Raw genomic sequence first — 15700 nt, forward strand, 5'->3', positions numbered from 1 at the left:
GGATGTCCTTTGTCACTACTGATACTTGCAATCTCCATTGAACCTCTGGCTGTATACTGTTGAAATTCTTACCAGATAAAGGAGATTATCAGAGAAGGACTTGAACAGAAAATTTCTCTATATGCAGATGATATGGTACTGTATATATCAGACCCACAAAATACTGTGCCTGCAGTCCTAACAGCACTTACAGAATTTTAAAAGATCTCTGGTCTCAAAATTAATTTGAATTAAAGTGTGCTCTTTCCAGTGATTCTCAAGCGTACAATATTAGATTGGACACCTTCCCTTTTATCATTACAGATCAGTTTAAATACCTAGGGGTAAATATCACAAGTAAACATAAAGCTCTTTATCAACTTTCAGTTTTATTACTGGGCAGCAAACATACAAGCTATAAAAGCCTGGACACAAATAGGTGAACATACACAGGCTTGGTCCACAATAGAAATAGAATCCTGCAGTACTTCTTTATATTCTTTGCTTTGTGCTCCTATAAATGTAAGTTATCGGCAATATACTAATAACCCAGTTGTGCTTCTCTCTCTCAGAATATGGAACCAATGTAGAAAGCATTTTAAGATGGAGAATCTTTTACCTGTGGCACCTCTGCAAGAGAACCACTTTTTTCAATCCTCACAGACATATGCAGTTTTAAATATCTGGAAAACAGTTGGGATTAAATTGCTTAGAGATCTTTATATAGACAACATCATTGCATCCTATGAACAATTACATTCCAAATTTAACTTTCCAGCAACACATTTCATTCACTGTCTTCAAATTAGAAACTTTGTCAAACAGAACCTGCCCGATTTTCCTCATCTCGCACCCTCCTCTAAGCTGGAAAAAATATTGCTCAATTCTGAGGACTCAGACAGCATTTCTGCAATATGTAAAATTATTTTACAGTCCCTCCCTTTCAAAGATCCACGAGGACATATCAGAAAAGGACTGGAAGGGAGCAATGCAGAGAATTCACTCGAGCTCCATATGCGCAAAGCATATAGTTATTCAACTCAAAATTATATATCGAGCACATATCTGTCTCGCTTAAAACTGTCCAAAATGTTTCCAGGGCAAGATCCAACCTGCGAACGCTGCAATCAAGTTCCAGCCTCACTGGGTCACATGTTTTGGGCCTGTATCAAATTAACATCATTCTGGACAAAAATTTTTAAGTGCCTTTCAGACAGCCTTGGGGTCACAATCCCTCCTCACCCATTAACAACTATGTTTGGTGTTCTTCTAGATGGGCTTAAAGTAGAGAAGGACAAACAAAAGCTCCTTGATTGTATAGCCAAGCCTACGTCTGTGGAAGAATTTTTACAAATTGTTGATATAACTGCACTACGTTCTCTAATACATTGGTGGACTGAAAATCTTGTTCCACCTACACCTTCTTAACCAGCCACAATATTCCCCTCAGCTGTCACCCATACAGGAGTTTCAACAGAGAAAAGCCAGTAGAGGTTTGTAGCACCCCCCATGTATGCAAAAAGGACAAATGGAAACAGCCTATTCCAATCTTGCCTATCCTCTCTCATTATTTTCTTTAACCTTTGTTTTAGTGTTTAATTAAAGCACTCTACTAAGCCATCCATTTGGGAATGATAAACATATATTTTCAGATGTTTAATACAAAGCAGCTTTGCAATTTCTTCAAATGTGATGGAATTAAAGGCTGTCCCTTGATTTTTGATTTCTTTAGGGATGCTCACATGAGGAAACACCCCAGTCAACTCCATAGCAATTTTTATTTAATTACTCACTCAATACGGGATGACCTCTGTATATAGACAACACCAAAATATATTTGTCTCCACAGGCGGAAATTTTGAGTGGATCGGTTTGATAGAGTAGAGTGAGTTGGTTGAATAAAGTATCTATCTATCTATCTATCTATCTATCTATCTATCTATCTATCTATCTATCTATCTATCTATCTATCTATCTATCTATCTAAATCTAACTTACATACCTCATAACAGTGCAAGGTTGGGATTAATAAAAGTTACTGCTTTTCGCTTTGGTGATCAGCCTCTTGATCTAACAGGTCATTTTCAGTAACAAAATAGGCTACCTGTGGGATGGACTCACAGGTGGATACACAGTTAACAGAAACAACTGCATTCCTGGTGTGCTTAAGGGAGTCATTATTCCACTGCTTCCTTTTAAAAACATGGTAATTTCCTGTGGTTGATGAGAGGATTGGCTAAATCACTTTTACGCATGAAGGTGCAATTGGTTGTGACACTTCAGAGGACGTAATTAAGGTACCTGTGCCCAAGATAATATAAAAGGAGCATTAGTTAGTTAGAAGAGAAATCAAAAGAAACCAAGGCTCAAGAAAGGCAAAACTGAGAGTGTGAGCCAGCGTGGTGGTAAGGATGCAGGCGTTCAGTGGCCCCACAAGGAAACTTGAGAAATAGTGCCCCAGGGGTGGGTCATTCCTTTTGAACATTCTGGGAGATCAAGTGCAAATGAGGGATTCCTCCAGCCCTCCTGGACTGACGGATGAGTGGCAGGATCACGTAGGTACACGTCCATGCATTCTAGTGGATGTCGATGGATGGTGGTCAAGACAAAAGCTAGAGAGATGGACCATGGCTGTTGGCATCTCGGCCTGGCTGTAAGACCCGAAGGATGAGTTGGGGGGATGGAGGGTGAAAGACGCGCTAGACTGCCAGGAAAAACAAGAAAAGAAAAACCAATGTCTGCATGGTTTTATTGTTGGATTTAAATGTTTGAAAGAACCATATTTCTGGTTTGAATCTCCATGATTACACTGATTTTACTCAGTACTATTTATTCATTAATTGAGCTTACAGTGCATTTTATTTGCACTTAGAACTAGGTGATTAAAAGCACTGTGAACACTGTTTGCACCAACATCCTGTTGCCCAGTTCACCCATGTCCATGATGAGGAAGAAATGACAGCTGAGGTCAAGCCAGGCATCAAACTAGAGTGAGATTAGTTAGTAGTGATCCTTTTGACATGGTTTGTGGCATTAGATGCATGCAGGTCTGCAACAGATGGAAAAGCACAGCCAATCATTTTCTCAGCAGACAACACAACACATTTAATTTATTTCTGAAGTGGACTGTTGCTGAACCAAACTAGAAAAAATAGAGAATGTGATCACACTTTCAATTATGGCTTTGTAGAATTGTACTACAATGGGCTGGCAAATACTTCTTACACCAACTAAAGAAATTAAATATGTCCACTTTTTAGTGATGGAAATGGTTTAAATGTCCCAACTGAGAGTTTTGAGATAGTTGTCCCCAACAATTTGAAGGATTCCACCATATTGACAGTAGAACCATTACTTTCTAGAAGAGGTTGTATCAAATGTTTGCAAAACTCAATTACCATTTCCACTGTCTTGGTGGTTTTGAGTACCAGGTTATCAGTAGCGCATTAAGACAAAAGACAAGTCACCTTCTTTCTTTATGCAGTTTCATTTCCATTATCAAATGATTCAATGATGGTGGTGTCATCTGTGAATTTAATGATTTTTTTTACTGCAGGTTTAGTGGACCTACAGTCATTGGTGTACAGGGAATAGAGTAGGGGGAATGTTCACAGCCTTGAGGGGCACCTATGCTGAGACAGAGCACACTGCGTACAGAGTGGCCTTTGTTTAGGCCCGCACTCAGGATGTCTGGGTTTGGTTTAGCTGGCTGGTTATAAGTATTGCTTATTTGTCCACATTTAATATTAGACCAGTCTTTCATAATTATTACAGTATATGGAGAATAGAAATATACCAACAAAGTCACTCTTTTTGGATTGCCTTGAAATGTTATAAAGCATTCACTCATGGGATACAAGTGGGAATCTCCATTTGTGCAGGTGACCACAGTCTTTTTATTTATAAATTGTGGTGGGTGAATGAATTAGCAAATAATAATGGTAACTTTACTGCCAGAATCAACCATAGCTATTATTCTTTGATTTATTAAAATAATACCTGTACAAAGGATAGAAGACATGTTAGTTACCATCACCTCACAGTACCATTATAATCATTTCCAACCACAGTTCATTGATTCCTCAAGGCAGGGGCTATTTTTAAATGTTATGCCTGAGTTCTCCACACTTGTAACAGCGGCTCAGAGGTGGGAACACTTCTTTGCATTGAGTAGGCAGGTCTGGTTCTCTTCATGTATCATCTACTGCCGGTTGAACAGGTTGACTTTTTCCCAATCTGTAGTCATCCTGTGTGCCTTAACAATTTTCCAGAGGTCTTCCATTGTTCTTGTTATCCATGTTTGTCTCCATACTTATCTGGCAAGGCATGGAGTAGATGACAGCATGAAGCCATCTCTACTAAGTGGGCCCTCTTTCCACATAAGTCAAAGGCTCATACCTGGACTGGTTAGCTACACTCAGACTGCCACTACTGGTATTTTATGGCATATACATTTGAGGCCATCCCATAACATGCAAGGATCTCCCTATTAACTATATTATAGTCAGCCATAACCTGCATACCTAGGTCATAATAAACCCTTCTGCATCTCACAGGAGAGGAATGGGGTTAATTTATGTGCCCAGTCCTACTTTAGCCATCTATGTCTTTCTATTTCCACTCAAAGATGTTTTAATGTCATCTGTTTTTGAAGACATATAAGTACCTGCAACTGACCATGTGTTCTTTTGGTCTGTATACTGACTTCTGACAATCTTCTTGCTTACTCCTCTGCAAAGTTGGTTTGCTGGCTGGTTACCCGTAAGTCTAGATGTTGTACAGTTTCAGCCAACTGTTGTACCACAGTCCTGCATTCCTGTTGTTCTGTCTTCTTGTAGCAATGATCCTTTTAACTATGCTACTGTAGAAACATACAGGATAAGAGGAAATGTGTTGAGGCTCTGTCTGAACACCCTGTTTAACGTCCCAAATCAATAATGAAAGTAAGGTGTTAATAGTGGCGAAGCTTCTCATTTTCGATGTGTTATGTCAGCATACTGATGAGGATTGGAGAAACAAGTGGGAGACAGACATCTAGATTGAAAAGGGCAAAACCATGAGATCAAAAACACGCATGTCAAAGTCAGAATAAGAGACAAAATAAATTGTGATAAAATAACGTGATCGACACCAGAAGGAAGGTTTAATCAAAAAGAGATCATAGCATGCACTTTGGAAAATAGGTTTGTTATCCACAGCAAAGGATAAGAAATGATCTGTTTGACAATCTTTAAACCTTTCAGAGATCACAGCGTCAGAGGACATGTCCCTAATACCAGCAGAAACAATCACAGTAATCATAATCTTGGATGAATCGCATCAGAATAGAACATAAAACTTCAGATAAAAGGAGAAATCAAAATAAAGGTCAGAATCTTAATCAACAGCTCCCAAAGCTCCAAAATGAGTATCAGATCTCTAAAACTTCTCCAGATAAGACAGAAAAGATAAGAATAAAATCCAATTCAGAAGACAGTGTCCCTGAACACCGTTGAGTTGCCAAAATGATACTTTAATGTTGGAGCCTCTTCCTGTTCTAATGCAGGTCTGACAAAGAATGCCGTCTTCCAATGAAGGATTTCAGTATCCAGGTAAATGTAACAGGTATGGCTAGTTGTGATTGTAACAGAAGCGATGTCATTAATCTTCTGGCTGATTCTGTTCCATTATAGGAGAAAATGGAAACCATGTCAATAATGGTGCATCGTTCTTTTTCTTCCAGCTGAGACAATTTAACCTATTACCCATAAGACACTCTCATGTATGACAGCTGAAATTTAAGTATTTCACCTTCATTGCTCAGAATCATCACAAAATGCTGGTCTTTCTTTGCTTTTGTAGTGCTAATTATTTGTTCACTAGCAAAATACCCGCGCTTTGCAGCGGCGAAGTACTGCATTAAAATTTTTATTAAGAAGAAAATTTAACCTTTTTAAACTGAGGGAAAATATGTCAATAATTATTTGTTAAGGATCTCTTTGTATACCATGTTGTCAGTTCGGCCCTCCGGTTGTAACATGACCAAGCTGTGCGCTGAGCTTACTCTTGAGCATGTAACTTACAGTTGGCCATGTGAACAGTAATCTTGTCTCAAATCTCACAGCTTGGATTGCTGCTGTCATAATCGGTTTGAGTTTCATGGTTTGTTTCAATTATGACAGTATTTGCAGGATTTGTTGTATTGAAGTGACATTCGGCATCTGTCAAGCGTTGTAAGCACACAACCGGTTTCAGCGATAAAATCACATCCAGCTTTTGAGAGTTTAAACATTCATAAACATCAAAGTGTCCACTACTGAAATCGTCACCTGTGAATGTAAGATGTTTAAGAGGCATTGGCGGTTGTCGAAAGGTGTAAAATATTTGGCCATTTCGGTACACTTGAAAGCGACAACCGAACAATTCAGCGGCAGCCATCAACTCACATGCAGAACCATAGGTGAAGGGCTTAAGCATTTCATTCTTCTAATGCTCCTGTGTAGTATAATTACCTCCTGTACCGTCATCAGTCCACACCTTGAACCTGTCCCAGTCATTCAATACATAAGACACAATGTTCCTCCGGATATCAAGAGTGAGCCTGATATGGCCGTGTAATATGTAACAAAGAGAATGGAAAAGGTAGGTGGTATCTCCGGGCATGGAAACCACTCGGTAAGTGATAGTTCTTTGATCGATAGTGATCATCTCGATAGACATGGTAATGGGGTTGGAATGATAAAGGAAATGGGTACCTGAGCAATGTAAAGTAAGTGTAAAATACCTATACAATAACTATAATTGTAATAAACAAACAATAAAACAGCGGAGAAGCCGTGGATTAAACAAAAGGCTGTAGTTATCAGTAGGGAGACGTGAATCCGTGGCGAAGCAAGGAAGGGAATGTAGAGACTGGAGCGACGGACGGCCTTATATAGGCAGGCAGCCAACAACGTGGGAGGTGTTGGGATGGGGGACCCAATGCCGCCTTACACGGTGACCGAGCTGCAGGCTATGGACGTATATATGTACGTAAGTAGGATTCAGTTAGCGTTGGGAACCCGTGTACCAAATTTCTTGAAGATGGGCCCATAAGTAACAAAGACTGTTGAAAAGTTCAATATGGCGGCCGACAGTGGCATCATACCACCGAAATAAGTACATACATTGGTTTCGGTTAGTGCAGGGAAGCCGCCTACCAAATTTCGAGAAGATGGGGCCATAAATAAGAAAGTTCAACATGGCGGACGTTGTTGACCGTTATGACCATTACGCGTAGAATTTCTAAATGAAACCTGTTTAATTTTTGTAAGTAAGCTGTAAGGAATGAGCCTGCCAAATTTCAGCCTTCTACCTATACGGGAAGTTGGAGAATTAGTAACGTTGAAACGTTCAGTATGGCGGCTGACAGTGGCATCATACCACCGAAATAAGTATGTACATTGGTTTCGGTTAGCGCAGAGAAGCCGCCTATCAAATTTCGTGAAGATGGGGCCATGAATAAGAAAGTTCAATATGGCGGACATTGTTGATCGTTATGACCGTTACACGTAGAATTTGGAAATGAAACCTGCTTAACTTTTGTAAGTAAGCTGTAAGGAATGGGCCTGCCAAATTTCAGCATTCTACCTACACCTGAAGTTGGAGAATTAGTCACGTTTGGAAAATTCAATATGGCGGCCGACAGTGGCGTCATACCACCGAAATGAGTACGTACATCGGTTTTGGTTAGCGCAGGGAAGCCACCTACCAAATTTCGTGAAGATGGGGTCAGCCTTCTACCTACACGGGAAGTTTGAAAATTGGTGACGTTGGAAAGTTCAATATGGCGGCCGACAGTGGCATCATACCATCGAAATAAGTAAGTACATCGGTTTCGGTTAGTGCAGGGAAGCCGCCTACCAAATTTCATGAAGATGGGGCCATAAATAAGAAAGTTCAACATGGCGGACGTTGTTGACCGTTATCGACCGTTATGACCGTTACGTGTAGAATTTCGAAATGAAACCTGCTTAACTTTTGTAAGTAAGCTGTAAGGAATAAGCCTGCCAAATTTCAGCTTTCTACCTACATGGGAAGTTGGAGAATTAGTGATGAGTCAGTGAGTCAGTCAGTCAGTCAGTGAGTCAGTCAGTCAGTGAGGGCTTTTCCTTTTATTATTATAGATTTATTTTTTTATTTAATCCTACCTCTCTTTTATAAAAAAAAATCCTGGGAGGGAGAGACCCAAAAGCGTTGGAGAGAAAAAAATGCAAAAAAGAAATAGAATAATCTAGGTGCAAATTCAGAAAATAAGGAAAGTAATAATCAGCCCAGAACAAGTGGAATTGAAGAAAAGCAGGTCCAGTCGGGCTTAGAAATAAAAGACAAAGTAGAACTTCATTAAGACGTTCAAACACGTTGGTGTGATACACTTGCAGAGTAGGTTAGAGAATATGAAAGCAGTGGTATTCGAATGGCTGAAAAAAAATGTTTACGCAATACAAATGTAGAGAAAGTTAAAGAATATGAAAGTAGTAAAATTAGAAAGTATCAAAAAAAAAAGATAGCAAAGATCGCAGTAGTGCAAACAAACGGAAATTATTACTCGGAGAAATAACGGAAAGGCGAATAGAAATCGAATATATGGACATAGGTGATATGTCAGATGTATGTAAATATTGTAAGGCTTTGAAGTTTAAGTCAGAGACTTGTAGATTGTCTAATTCGTGTTGCCATCAGGGAAAAGTAGCACAATGAGGAGGCGTATCCAAGAGAATTAAAAGATTTAATGTTTGGGGAAAGTGAAATCCACAAACACTACAGGCTAAATATCCGAGTCTACAATAATCTTTTCGCATTCGCATCATTTAAAGCTCAAAACGTAGATTTTCACAAGAATGGACCATACGCTATGAGAATCTGTGGTCCAGCAACAATTAAAGCTACGACAAGTTTAAAGAAACCAAAATTCGGTCAGGTGTGTATTTATGATCATGGAGAAGCGATGCAACATAGAATCGAAAGAGTTAAGCGATCGGACGTAATTGAACTTCTACAGACAATAATGGATACAAATCCATATGTCCAAAAGTATCGCACTTTGCACAAAATTTATCTGCAAAACACGGACAAAGAAGTTTTCTTGGATTTCTTTATGAATCAGAAAGACCACGCACGCATATATAATAAACCAACATGTGACAAATTATCAGCAATAATAGATTAGAAAGACAGAAATATCAAAAACAGAGTAGATATTCGTGTTTATCCAAAAGCAAAACATGCATCGACAATTCTGTCTAATAATTCACCACATTACGATCCATTACTCTTTCCTTTGCTCTTCCCAGATGGAAAAACAGGATGGTCATACAATTTGAAACACAAGAGTTCAGAAAAACAAATAACACCAACACAATTTTTCAGGGCAAAATGAGCGATACGTTCCAATGTATTTAACCCACTTCTGTCATCTCAACGTCTAATGCAACATTACATTATTAATGTGTAGCTAAAAGTTGAAGCTAATCGTCTTTTCTTTATTAAATCGAACCAGATAAAACTTAGAAAGCAACATAAGCAAAGTCTCATTGATCATGTTCAAACTTCAAATATCAATAGTTCAGACAAATTCAAAATAGGTAAAGCAGTAATATTACCATCATCATATCAAGGAAGTCCAAGAGCATTGCAACAATTATATCATGATGCAATGGCAATATCCAGAACTATTGGTCTGCCAGATTTATTCATTACAATGACGTGCAATCCACATTGGCCAGAAATCCGGAGATTCTTGAAAACAGTTCCACCTGCTACATCGGCTCAGGATATTCCGACCTTCATAAGTAGATTGTTTTATCAGAAAGTCTTAATTTTATTGAAAGAACTTGAAACGGTGTTCGGTCAAATCCGAGCATACATTTGAACGTTCAAATTTCAAAAGCGGGGTTTACCTCACATGCATTTATTGGTTACTTTGCAAAAATAATATTAACTGCTGATGATGTAGCTCATTTTTCTGTGCTGAAATTCCAAACAGAGAAACGTATCCTGAATTTTGGTACAAACTCATTAAACACTTGTCTCATGGATCTCATCGAAAAGATTCAGCATGTTGGGACTCAAAAGATTCCAAATATTATCTTTACCGAAGTCCTGAAATAAAAGTGAAACTAATAAAATAGCAACAATTCCAAGAAAAAAAAAAATCTTAAAAATGTGTACCTGGAAAACCAAATACGGGGGTTGGCGAGCGAAGGGAGCAGGGGGCGAAGCCCCCCAGTTACCTTAAATAAGATCTTCGTTAAATTGGTAAATTTTTGTATCCATCCATCGTGTATCAAAAAGTTACACATTTGGCAACTCTGATTTTCAAATTTGTAAGGGTGCTGCATGAGTTGACCCAAGTGATAAAACACCTGTAAACTAATGTGCATTGCTCAATATTATAATGTCTCTGTGTAAATATATGAATACAAAAAATAGTATGTTCTATATCTTTCTGACTGCATGCACATGCTGACTTCATTTTTGGTATAAGGACTTTTTAATCACCCAAATTTCCTTACCACATTAGAAAATATTTTTCTTTTATCCTGATGTCACCAGCTTACCCTTCAGAACTAATAGAAAGTTCCAGATTCATAGGATGGAGGCCTGTTTTTGTTTGCTATAAACTAAAGAGTAGCATTTATTTTTATTAGTTATACAAGTTCTGCAAATGTAATCTGCTTGATTATATAAGATGTCATTTTCTTGAAATAAGAATTAATTTGAAAAATTCAAAAATCTCCATAAATATTTGAACACAATGAAAAATCAGTAAACAGATTTGTATCTTGGTATTTCATGCATGGTAAGAGTGCACTAATTATTCAGTTTAGTAAATCCACTTGATCTCATTTCAGATATAAGATCATTTTAATGACCCATAAAAACATCTACTCAGTTTATGCTTACAACATTGGAAGAAGTCTTTCTTTGTCCTGATGTCACCAACTTACCCTACAGAACTAATACAAAGTTAAAGATTCATAAGATGGAGGCCTGCTTTTGTTTGCTATAATCTAAAGGGTAGCATTTTTATTTTGACTCTGATAATGTCTATTTCTACACAAGAAAAATCAATATTGAGTGTAAAGAGAGAAATAATCTCTGGGAAAAGGAAGGAATTTGACAAGTTGAGTGACATTTTGATGTGCAAAGGGCTAAGAGTTCTGTATAAATAAAGAAATTGTATTCACTAAAGAAAAGCTTTATAAATAGAAAATCTTATAAGTAATTTATAGGTTGGCATTGTTATGTATGTACAGTAAGTATGTATACATGTTTGTATGTGAATATGTATTTATTTATTCCAAATGTATTTAAAAGTGACTTCATTAAACTAGGTGATTGCTTACGTCACATTCATCCTGCATCAAAAATGTACCTATTCAGCTCCCCTCTACTGCTTATTTATGAGGATGCTGAATTAACTTTTCCAGAAGATTACCATGTGGTGTGCTAGGTAATACACTTATTCATTATTTAAAGAAACATCTTATATGTATATAAACATAATAATAACTCAGAAAGCGGTTTTCGTAAGTGCAGTTTAACCTAATTTTTCATATATCAATTTTTAATAATTTGTATTAATAATTTTTGAGCAACAGTAGAAGTATTGGCCTCTAGCTCACACTGTGGAACTGAAGTAAAGGAACAGATTAATAGAAAGGCAGCCTGTTTAGGGTTTTGTACTGCAAAATCACAATTTGATTATTTGACCTTTCCTCTTAAACACAGGTGAAGTGGTTACTGAGTGATATAAAGGATGCAACCTATGGAATTCAAAAAGCATTGGACAAGCTGGATGACAATTTACTTTCAGAAGGTGTAAGTATTAACCAAGCAAATCTTTATTGGCAGAAAATATAAGTTTTCTATTTACAGCTTGAAACTCGAATGTTGTTTGTTTTCTATTGTGCTTTTCTTTCCAGCACCCAACCTAGGCAGAGTGTCCCATCTATTTTCCAAGTTAATAGACTTACCTCTATAAATTAAAGATACTTTCTCACATTAAGGGTTATGGGGGAAGCCAGTATTTCAAGTCTAGATACCAAGTTTAACTTACTTTTGCCATGTGGTTTTTGTTCAGTAACCGAGAAGGAATGATTTAATAAATTAATGAATTTGCTTAGAACATGAGGAGTTGTCTTTCTGTGACTTGATGTCTCCAATCCAAAACTACACAACTAATACCAAGGCACACATTAAGGCCGTGGCATTAATAGGAAGGAAGCCTGATTTCCCTTTTAAACTGCAGAATTATAAGCTTTTCTCTTTTGTGAGTCTGAGCCCATCCTTTTCCCCACAAGTAAACTAGTTATTAAGCAAGCCACAAGACACACTCTATGGAATAAATAAAGAAATACACAAGCACAGTAACATTTTGATTAAAATAAATAAACAAACAAATACATAAATGTGTTCTGTATTATTTACGATGTCCCAACCGGATAGCAAGCAAGTCTATTTTTACTTTTAGTACGTTTATTTACTTATTCCCAGAATCTTAAAGTAACTTCATTAAAACAGGAGAACATTACCATACATTTATCCATTCATTTTCATGAAACTTTTACATGTGTGGTAACTCTCTGCTGCTTTATTATGGAGGTTCTGCATGGGTTTTTACGAGTGACACACTTCTTATATAATAATATACTAATACACTTCTTCACAACATATTCACTATACATGTAGATAAATAATTACTCAGTAATAGTTATTGATCTATTTAAAGCTGACCCTATTAGATGCTGATTGACAATCTTCGTGCCTACTCCTCTGCAAAGTTGGTTTGCTGGCTGGCTACCCGTAATTCTAGATGCTGTACAGTTTCAGCCAACTGTTGTACCACAGTCCTGCATTCCTGTTGTTCTGTCTTCTTGTAGCAATGATCATTTTAACTATGCTACATTTAGAAACATACGGGATAAGAGGAAATGTGTTGAGGTTGTATCTGAACACCCTGTTTAATGTCCCAAATCAAAAATAAAAGTAAGGTGTTAATAGTGGCGAAGCTTCTCATTTTCGATGTGTTATGTCAGCATACTGATGAGGATTGGAGAAACAAGTGGGAGACAGACATCTAGATAGAAAAGGGCAAAACCATGAGATCAAAAACACGTATGTCAAAGTCAGAATAAGAGACAAAATAAACTGTGATAAAATAACGTGATCGACACCAGAAGAAAGGTTTAATCAAAAAGAGATCATAGCATGCACTTTGGAAAATAGGTTTGTTATCCACAGCAAAGGATAAGAAATGATCTGTTTGACAATCTTTAAACCTTTCAGAGATCACAGCGTCAGAGGACATGTCCCTAATACTAGCAGAAACAATCACAGTAATCATAATCTTGGATGAATCACATCAGAATAGAACATAAAACTTCAGATAAAAGGAGAAATCAAAATAAAGGTCAGAGTCTTAATCAACAGCTCCCAAAGCTCCAAACTGAGTATCAGATCTCTAAAACTTCTCCAGAGAAGACAGAAAAGATAAGAATAAGACAATGTCCCTGAGCACCGTTGAGTTGCAAAAATGATACTTTAATGTTGGTGCCTCTTCCTGTTCTAATGCAGGTCTGACAAAGAATGCCGTCTTCCAATGAAGGATTTCAGTATCCAGGTAGATGTAACAGGTATGGCTAGCTGTGATTGTACCAAAGGTGATGTCATTAATCTTCTGACTGGTTCTGTTCCATTATAGGAGAAAACAGAAACCATGTTAATAATGGTGCATCACTCTTTTTCTTCCAGCTGAGACACTTTAACCTATTACCCATAAGACACTCTCATGTATGACAGCTGACATTTAAGTATTTCATTTTCATTGCTCAGAATCATCACAAAATGCTGGTCTTTCTTTGTTTTTGTAGTGCTAATTATTTGTTTATTTATTTTTTTATTTAATCCTACCTCTCTCTTACAAAAAAAAAAATCCTGGGAGGGAGAGACCCATAAGCGTTGCAGAGAACAAAATGCAAAAAAGAAAAAGAATAATCTAGGTGCAAATTCAGAAAATAAGGAAAGTAATAATTAGCCTGGAACAAGTGGAATTGAAGAAAAGCAGGTCCAGTCGGGCTTAGAAATAAAAGACAAAGTAGAACTTCATTAAGACGTTCAAAAACGTTGGTGTGATACACATGCAGAGCAGGTTAGAGAATATGAAAGCAGTGGTATTGAAAGGCTGAAAAAATGTTTTGCTGATACAAATGTAGAGAAAGTTAAAGAATATGAAAGTAGTAAAATTAGAAAGTATCAAAAAAAGATAGTAAAGATCGCAATAGCAAACAAATGGAAATTATTACTAGGAAATAACGGAAAGGCGAATAAAGATCGAATATATGGACATAGGTGATATGTCAGATGTATGTAAACATTGTAAGGCTTTGAAGTTTAAGTCAGAGACTGTAGATTGTCTAATTCGTGTTGCCATCAGGTAAAAATAGTGTTTATACACAATGAGGAGGCTTATCCAAGAAAATTAAAAGATTTGATGTTTGGGGAAAGTGAAATCCACAAACACTACAGGCAAAATATCCGAGTCTACAATAATCTTTTCGCATTCGCATCATTCAAAGCTCAAAACGTAGATTTACACAAGAATGGATCATACGGTATGAGAATCTGTGGTATAGCAACAATTAAAGCTACGACAAGTTCAAAGAAACCACAATTCGGTCAGGTATGTATTTATGATCATGGAGAAGCGATGCAACATAGAATCGAAAGAGTTAAGCGATCGGACGTACTTGAACTTCTACAGACAATAATGGATACAAATCCATACGTCCAAAAGTATCACACTTTACACAAAATGTATCTGCAAAACACGGACAAAAAAGTTTTCTTGTATTTCTTTATGAATCAGAAAGACCACCCACACATATATAATGAACCAACATGTGACAAATTATCAGCAATAATAGATTAGAAAGACGTAAAAATCAAAAACAGAGTAGATATTCGTGTTTATCCAAAAGCAAAACATGCATCGACAATTCTGTCTAATAATTCACCACATTACGATCCATTACTCTTTCCTTTGATCTTCCAAGATGGAGAAACAGGATGGTCATACAATTTGAAACACAAGAATTCAGAAAAACAAATAACACCAACACAATTTTTCAGGGCAAAATGAGCGATACGTTCCAATGTATTTATCCAACTTCTGTCATCTCAACGTCTAATGCAACATTACATTATTAATGTGTAGCTAAAAGTTGAAGCTAATCGTCTTTTCTTTATTAAATCGAACCAGATAAAACTTAGAACGCAACATAAGCAAAGTCTCATTGATCATGTTCAAACTTCAAATATCAATAGTTCAGACAAATTCAAAATAGGTAAAGCAGTAATATTACCATCATCATATCAAGGAAGTCCAAGAGCATTGCAACAATTATATCATGATGCAATGGCAATATCCAGAACTATTGGTCTGCCAGATTTATTCATTACAATGACGTGCAATCCACATTGGCCAGAAATCCGAGATTCTTGAAAACAGTTCCACCTGCTACATCGGCTCAGGATATTCCGACCTTCATAAGTAGATTGTTTTATCAGAAAGTCTTAATTTTATTGAAAGAACTTGAAACGGTGTTCGGTCAAATCCGAGCATACATTTGAACGTTCAAATTTCAAAAGCGGGGTTTACCTCACATGCATTTATTGGTTACTTTGCAAAAAATAATATTAA

The 15700-nt window shown here is 37.0% G+C and overlaps 1 protein-coding gene across 5 annotated transcripts in view; it reads left to right on the forward strand.

Moving 5' to 3' along the window:
* The window catches only part of LOC120536903, a 405177-nt gene that overhangs the window by 330952 nt on the left and 58525 nt on the right, over positions 1-15700 (forward strand). For all 5 annotated transcript variants that reach the window (XM_039765454.1, XM_039765455.1, XM_039765456.1 and 2 more), the window contains one exon: positions 11731-11820. In XM_039765454.1, the coding sequence (XP_039621388.1) occupies positions 11731-11820 (90 nt within the window). The remainder of the gene's footprint in view (positions 1-11730; positions 11821-15700) is intronic.

This window comes from Polypterus senegalus, chromosome 10 (genome assembly GCF_016835505.1).
Source record: "Polypterus senegalus isolate Bchr_013 chromosome 10, ASM1683550v1, whole genome shotgun sequence".
NCBI classification, from domain to species: Eukaryota; Metazoa; Chordata; class Cladistia; order Polypteriformes; family Polypteridae; genus Polypterus; species Polypterus senegalus.